This window comes from Marmota marmota, unplaced genomic scaffold (genome assembly GCF_001458135.2).
Source record: "Marmota marmota marmota unplaced genomic scaffold, marMar, whole genome shotgun sequence".
In the NCBI taxonomy this organism is placed as follows: Eukaryota; Metazoa; Chordata; class Mammalia; order Rodentia; family Sciuridae; genus Marmota; species Marmota marmota.
Genome location: NW_026000026.1, coordinates 89,721,946 through 89,729,958, shown reverse-complemented (window position 1 = coordinate 89,729,958; position 8,013 = coordinate 89,721,946). Strand labels below are relative to the sequence as shown.

The 8,013-nt window shown below is 39.7% G+C and overlaps 1 protein-coding gene across 1 annotated transcript; it reads right to left on the bottom strand.

The window, feature by feature from the left end:
• Positions 1–2,920: 2,920 nt before the first annotated feature.
• LOC107155625 (phospholipase DDHD1-like) lies at positions 2,921–6,340 on the bottom strand. Its single transcript, XM_015501611.2, has one exon. It carries the CDS (start codon positions 5,822–5,824, stop codon positions 3,650–3,652), a length of 2,175 nt encoding a protein of 724 aa, XP_015357097.2. The 5' UTR covers positions 5,825–6,340; the 3' UTR covers positions 2,921–3,649.
• Positions 6,341–8,013: the final 1,673 nt, after the last annotated feature.

Sequence of the window (8,013 nt, the reverse complement as noted above, 5' to 3'; positions counted from 1 at the left end):
AAGTTCACCCTAGGAGAGGTGACATTCATAAAGAGCAAGTCCTATAGCTTATTCATGTTTGTCTCTTTTAGGGTTTTCAACACAGGACTCACACATATCAGGAATTCAATATATATTTCATAATTCATGAATTAATACCACATAGAAAAAGTTTTAAGAAAATATACTTTATTTACAGTGAGCTCCAGAAACATTTTGTCCCTCTATGTAGTGATGTTCCCTGATTCAAAATATTAAGAAAAAAAAAAAAACAGCAAAACAGTGTGGAAAACATTCTACAGTTTTGAACAGTAGTGAAGTGTGTGTGTGTGGGTGTGTGTGTGGGTGTGTGTGTGTGAGAGAGAGAGAGAGATTTACATATGCACATTTCTGTCCCAGTTGGAGATTATATGCACTAGGGCTCTTCTAAGTGAAGTAAATTATTGCCCCCTGGGATAAAAACATCAGATTATGCCATCTGCATTTATTTTTAATGTTTTCATAGAGCCAGGACTTTAAAATGCCGAAAATTATGGAACTGGACCTCAAGCAACTAGCTAAAAAAATGTTAAAGGGACAATCACTTTCCACTTAGAGTTATTTTCACCTACCCAAGATAAGGGTGGTAGGGATGGGGGTTGTGATTAAGAACCAATGATGTTAGAAAGCAATTGATTTGAAAATAAATTTTAATGTGCTATTTTTTTCCAGCAAATAACCATGCAGTTTTAAATCTTAGGCTAAGATTTGATATTATAAAAGAGCAAATAATACCAATATGTTATATTATCTTTCATTGTAGAAAAACAGAAGAGAGCCAGTTACGAATTACAAAATTTGCTTTTTCTGGACAAGTATGCCATATGTAATCTGTTAAAATCTATTTACAGTGTGCCAAACATCATCATAACTGAGTCATTGAACATAGGTGTATAATTTGAGTTATTTCAGTTTTTCTAGACATAAACCTTTACCTCAAACATGAACTGCAAACTATAAGGAAGAATAACAAATATCATCAATACCAGTTCTTTCCTATAATATTAACATTTTTTGACTGAATTTTGGGTCTGCAAATTTAATTCCTTTGGAATACTCATATCTTTCCATTCTCAGAAAGAAATATAATTTTAGTATTTGTTAAATATAATTCAGTTTTGGAAGATAGACTTGTATAGAGTAGTAAAAGTACAGCTATTCCTACTATTAAATGAACTGTTAAATTCCATTCACTCAAAACTTCAGAACTTGGAAAATACTCCAGAGATTATTTTCTATAATTCATTTAGTAATTAGTTTATATGTCTGGAAATAAAAACACTATTGAATTCCCCAGAGCAATAAACCACAGAACTTAAAGTGGATAAACCATTAAAAAGAAGCAACATTTAAAAGTAAAAATATTTTGTAGATAATCATTAATCAGATATTTCCTGTAGATCATCAGAGTTTTCAAAAATTAGTAAGTTTAAATTGTTTTGTTTTCTGACAGTACATGAAAACTCGTGGGTAATTTCTAGTTCATAGCCACAATGCTGACACATCTGTACACCCATGACCACGGGGGGCAAATTCCTGTTTCTAGGTCACTGACAGACTTATTTTAACAGGTCCTCCATAAGAATCATGTCTTCTTACAAAGCTTTTCTAAAAAACACACACATTTAAATATATATATATATATATATATATATAATATGTATGTAATACACACACACACACACACTCAGATTTGATCAACTCATATAATAGTCCTATTACTTAAAGTTGTAAAATGAAATGCAACAAGAAAAGTTTAAGGTTACAATCAAACCTAAAGTAACAATGACTTTTATTTCAGATAAGGCTGTTTTCAGATATTACAATCTCTCTCCAAACAATGTGATCTGTGATTCCATAATAACACCAAAATTGAGGCAAAACAGCTTACCAGTGAGTTTCTCAACAAAGAACAGGCAAATTACTACTAAAGACGCTGGATTATTTAACTATTTTTAAAACGCAATAGCTTTGTTTCTACATTTCTTAGTGGAAAAGGATCACCAGCACCTGCTACACCAGAAATGGTTAATTTTATACCTAAAACTCAAAGAGTTTCACCACTATTCTTTTGTTTTTTTAAATGTACAAGAAAAGCAACATGGGTTAATCTGGTATTCCACAGCTGTTTTCTATTCATTCCTTTTTTTCTAACTCTTCAAACACTATTCACACCACAAAGACAGATTCAAAATCTTCCTTTGCTTCATTTTTGTAAAGGACCTACCCTCCACAGAAGTCTCTAATATTTAGTCATAGCATTTGGATATTTTACCTCCTGTATATGGTATTGATCCACTTATGCTAATTAAGATGGCTTGGATAAATTATAAGTTTTTTAAATTCATATTCTAGGCCTGTTTAAGCTTTACCAAGGAGTACCATGCTACTAAATGCATGGAAAGTACTGGTGTATAAGTGAACATGTACTGATCTTATTCAAGGGTCTGCTTTCTCTCCCTAAGCCCATTTTTTAGTCAGAATGGCTGCTAAATGCATTGATGCTTTTTTATATTGCTGATGTTGAAAAACAGAATAAACACTCCAATTAAAGTTTTGAGCTCACTGAGGCCCTACACTACAGCAATTCATCTTAGTAACAGTAAAAAGATGGCATGGATCTTGAAACATGGTAGGTGCTGCATAAATATACTGAATTACATTGAAGCTTTTTCATTATTGTGTAAAGACAAAATGAATCAGATTAGTCTGAAAACTCAAGTTTTTTGAGGTTTAATTAATTATGAGGACAGAATAAAACTAGAAATGCTGTTTTTCTAATATAAAGTCCAATTATAACTAATTATATAACTATAACAAAAATTATTCATAAAAAGATGCTAATATTAACAGTCCTTCTTACTGGATAAGAGTAAGTACTGGATTGAGTTTTATTTATTTATTTTTTATGAAACACAAGTTTTTAATGAAAAAAATATTGAAAGTATGCCACAGTGTCTATATGTTCATCTGAAGAGTACAAAGATGGAATTCTGAGGGAAAAAAGGGTCTTAACACTACAGAAACTAAATGTGGTTCTTAAATTAATTCAAAGGAAACATTAAAAAAATGTAATGTTTCATACACTGAAATAAAGCAATTAGTCAGAGGTCATAAATTATAAATATAATAGTTCAAATATTGTTTAGCATTAGTTTCTCTTCTTTCAAAGAAATTGTCAAAATGGAAGATTTCATAGAAATTTAAAACAATGATATTACCACACTGTAATCTTTACACAGACTACATTGAACCTTGAACATTTTAGATTTATAACATATTTTGGTTAATACATTAGATTCAACCCATTAATATGATTTTATATCTTGGAGAAATTTGATTGTAATTTATAACCTTTACATGCAGTTCGCCCAAACCTTCCTCACTTCCAGGTCTTGCTTGCTTCTCTCCAGGGAGTTCTATCAGATTCATAATCGAAATTATGGAACTGTAAGTAACTTCTTTAGAACTGAAAATGTTTTGTTTTTTTTTTAACAAAGTGCTTTTAAATTCAAATATTTCTTGCCCCAAACAAAACTGGAACATACTTAACCCTGAAATCTTCATATCTTGACACACATATTTTAACAGAAAAAAAATCAGTTTGGGATCATTAATGTCCTTCAAGAGTTCAGATTGGATCTAAATTGGGTTTTGCATCATTATCCTGCTCGTGTTTGTACATGAAAGTTAAAAGAAAGAGGGCAACATCCAAGGATGACCAGTAGGCAGTGTGTGACGTGACAGCTGACCAATAGCGGCTCTCCACAAGGCCTTCTCTGTGATCCAATTCCAATGCAGAATCAAGAAAGCCAGAACTGTTATGTCGAAGAGTCTGGGTTGCTGCGGTGGTAGTAGGAGGAGAAGCAACTGATTTCTTCTCATCTTCCATTGAGTCTTTTGATGTCTCTGATTGCTGGAATGCAGATGAATGTCCAAATCTTGAGAACAGCATTCCTCCAAGCCCCTTTCCAATGCTAGCAGCCCCTAATATGCTTGCTTTGCCTATATTACTTATAGATTCTCCATAGTGTCGGCAGGATAAGATTGGTGAGGTCATAGGGTTTGGTATGGTTGATATGCCTTCATTCTCTGAAATTAAGGTAGGTTCTTTTGGGTTGAGAAAATTTGGCTTCATATGCTCATAAGGTAGAGGATTTGAAGTATTGTACCAGTGGTTCTGGACAGGTGAAATGTTGCTGTAGTGTTTCAATGTTAATGGTTCTAATCTATAAGCTACTGGATCTGTAGGATGGAAAATATTTAGCAACCGGTTACAAATCTCTCTAGGTAAAATATGGTCTTGACTTCCAGTGTTTCCTGGGCGGACGCCACGCAATGCCAAAAAAACAGCTAGTGGGGATCCCAGACAGAAGAAATTCTCAACCTTAAATTTTAAGGCAGGTGTTTGTGTTATGGACGTTGCCTTCAATTCATGCAGCCGTTCTTCTATTTCCCTCAGCCGTCGTTTTGTTATATAGAGTTCATCAAGAAGATGTCTTTCTTCATAGCTCATCCACTGTTCATCAGGGAATTCTTCTTCCTTTTGTAGCAACTGTTCATAGAGTAGAACGGGATTCCAGCCAGTCATTATGTCGTAGGTGATTACACATCCCAAGGAGTGGGACACTATTGAGACTTTACCCCCTTTTTCTTCAAAGTCTGGATTCCGAGAACAGAAAAGGGAATATAATCGATTCAGCTCTTGCTGAAGGCCTTTAACTAGTTCATCCCTATAAAGGGGGCTAGTATAATACATTATGTCCATTGCACTGCTGTTCAGCAAATCTCTTAAACCCCGTACTTTGTCAGGAGTAATGGAATCAACAGTATCTCCATCAAGAGTAAGTTTTGACCGCCACTCAACAGGCAGAAATTCAACATGTGTTGCATAGTTGGAAAAATGCCTTTCTTCTATTTTTCTTGCAGCCTCTCTCATCATGGCTGTATTTTTGATAATTCTTCCTTGGTCCATTTTCTGTCCAATGCCATGCACAACAAACACAATGTGGGTAGTCTGTGACGGCTTGTCTTCTACTGTGGCTTCTTCTACATAACCTCTACGAAGTCTGGTCCCACTACTTGATGCTTTAGAAAATCCTAGTTTTTGGGTGACTGTTCTTGCAATTTTAGATGTGATCGCATCACTATAAAGATATACTTCATCCATACTATGCCAGTCCACGTGGTTTCGACTCAATTTGAAACTATAAATAGCTTGGGAGAGCTTTCTTTTAAGACCTGCTGCATCTGTACTCTCCTTATATCCTCTCCATTTGAACAGAAAAGGGAGGGAGAAGGGAGGGAGGTGGTGGACAACATCTTTTCCGTCTAAGGATTTTGACACTTCAAGATCAAAATTTCCCTGCATCTGCTGACCCCTAAAACATCTGAGATGTTCTTGCTCAATTAAATTACTTTCTTCTTCTTCTAGAGGCTGCCAAGTACCGTCAATAAACCACTGTCCACGCATTACTGGTATTTTATCAGCCTGGTTCCAGTACACCGGGTAGCACTCTCCTTGGGTCACATCCACCTCATAGAGGCCGCGGCGCACGCAAACCGGCTCAATGTTCACCAGCTCCTCCATTTGGGGCTCATGCCCAGCCGCGCTCAAGCAGGCGCGGTCCTCCTCCTCTTCCTCTTCGGAGCTAGAGGGCGGGTCCAGCGGGGAAGTCCCGCCGCACACATGCTGGTTATCCGGGCCCTCGGGCTGGGGCCGAGCGCTAGTGGCCTGCAGCAGGGTCCGGAAAGCTAGCTCGATGCGGAGAGAATCGTAACCGATGAAGGGCTTCCAAGTCTTCATGTCTTCCTTGTAGAACCAGCGAACCTTCTCCGGGCCAAGCTCCGTCACCCCCTCGTAGCGGTGTCGGGCTGCTGGGCCGCCGGGCCGGGTTTGCTTCCTCTCCTCAAAACCCACTCCCGCAGCCCCACTGCCCCCCGAGTTCGTCGAGACCAGCGGCGGCTGCTGCGGCGGCGGCAGCGCACGGGGTGCTGCCGCTGCCGCCGCCGCCGCTCTCGCCCTTAATGTAGTAGCGCAGTGAGGACCCCTTCTAGGCGGAGCTGAAATCACAGTTCTCGTCACTGAGGCAGGACTCCTGCGCCAGGTGGTTGAGGTCCTCGGCGACCAGCGCCAAGTGCAGCCCGGGCTCCCCGCGCAGCAGGGTTAGGGGCACGCTGCCTTCGTCCGGCTCCCCGCCCGGCAGATGCTGGAAGCAGCAGACGCTGCCGCCCGAATGCCGACCTGGCATTCGAGCCCAGCTCCCAGCCTCCGCTACCCCGACCGTTATGCTCAGTGCTCCGCGGGGACCCGCGGCCCGGGTAATTCCACAAATTTGAGTTTTATTACTAATTATTTGAATGTTTCAAGCAGTTAATGTATGTTCAAATCAACTTTACTATATGAATTCAAATGACTGAATTCCAGATATCTACAAATAATGCAACTTTAAAATTAAACTTCAAATGTCTAATGTTGTTGGTAAATAATTTATGTAAAGATAAAAGAATAATTTAAAAAATTCATTTTAGTTACAATTTACAACATAGTTAAATTTTTATTTATATATGACAGCGGAATGTATTACAATTGTTATTACATATGTAGAGCACATTTTTTCATATCTCTGGTTGTATACAAAGTGTATTCACACCAATTCCTGTCTTCATACATGCACATTATTCCATCACATCCCACCATCATTTCTCACCTCATGCCCCCTCCCATACCCTCCCACCCTCTGCCCTCTCTATTCCTCCCAGGCTCTCTCTCCCTTAGTTACAATTTTAAAAGTACAAAAGAAAAATAAATTCCATATGGGACTGACATGATGATCCAGCCACTTTTTAATTTTTAAGTTCCAAAGGTCACTGTTAGTTTATGTCAAAAGATAAAAGCATAACATTGCCAATAAAAGAATTAGAATTCTTCCAGATTTTTTTTTAAGTGCAAAAACAACTATTCTCAGGATGCATATGCAGGCATCATTTTGTAGATCACCAGGAGTTGGATATCTGGAGGTCTCAAGCAAAAACTGGAACCAGAACCCCAGGAAGATCAAGGACAGCGACTCTGACTTGGCGCCTCTCACCTTTGGCAATATCATTCAGGTCTCCCAAGACTAATTTCCAAATCCTCCACGATGATCTTGATTTGTTCCTTCACCTTGGTTTTGGAGGCTGCTGGCGGTCCCTTGGGAACATAGGGGTTCCGTGTGTGTGTGTGTGTGTGTGTGTGTGGCGGGGGTGTTCTTTGGGAGCAAGGGAGGCAGGTCAGGACAGGCGGGCAAGGGGAAGCTGCTGTGTGGCCTGTCTCTGGTGCTGCTTTCCCACCCTGGTACCTCCACATCTTGGACCCTCCCTGGGCGGCTGGGATAACTGCAATCAGTGATCCTCCCGGCGTCAGCACTGTCATCAACTCCAGAGATATGGGGCTGGGCACTGGGCTGCAGACAGGCTAGCAGGAAGCCCGCGCCTCCTCTTGCAGCTGTCCACAGCTCACAAAACACCCCTCCCCCAGTGGGTGCAGAGGGGCGCCAGCCGGCACCATGGGCTGTCAGCTGCAGCGCCAGCCACACTTTCCTATGGGATCTCTCCCAGACCTTCTTGGCATCAAGATGCAGGGAGACAAGTTTGAGTACTGCTGGCATCCTCACCTTGGTCCTGAAATGCTTCGCAGTCTTCGCAGCCTGCTAGTCTTCTCACATCTAGACAGCATTCTTTCTGCTTCACCCGCCAACAGAGTCCTGGATCAATTTAGATTGGTCAATAGGTTCTAAGACCACAATAGAATTAGGAGCTGAAGTTCTGGTCAGTAAAGTGACCCTAAATAATTATTCAGAACCAAAAAAAATATCCATAGAACTACATTCACCAGAGACCTTTAAACAGATTTCTGCAGGAGAGGGGTGTGGGAGGCATAACAGTGACACTTCACCTCCTGGAATCATGAAATTTAACCAGTACTCCTTGAAGAGGTGGCATAATAATGCTGAT

What these genes read in the sequence shown, in the direction of transcription:
- LOC107155625 (XM_015501611.2), bottom strand. Translation starts at nt 5,824, where the DNA reads ATGAAGACTTGGAAGCCCTTCATCGGTTACGATTCTCTCCGCATCGAG.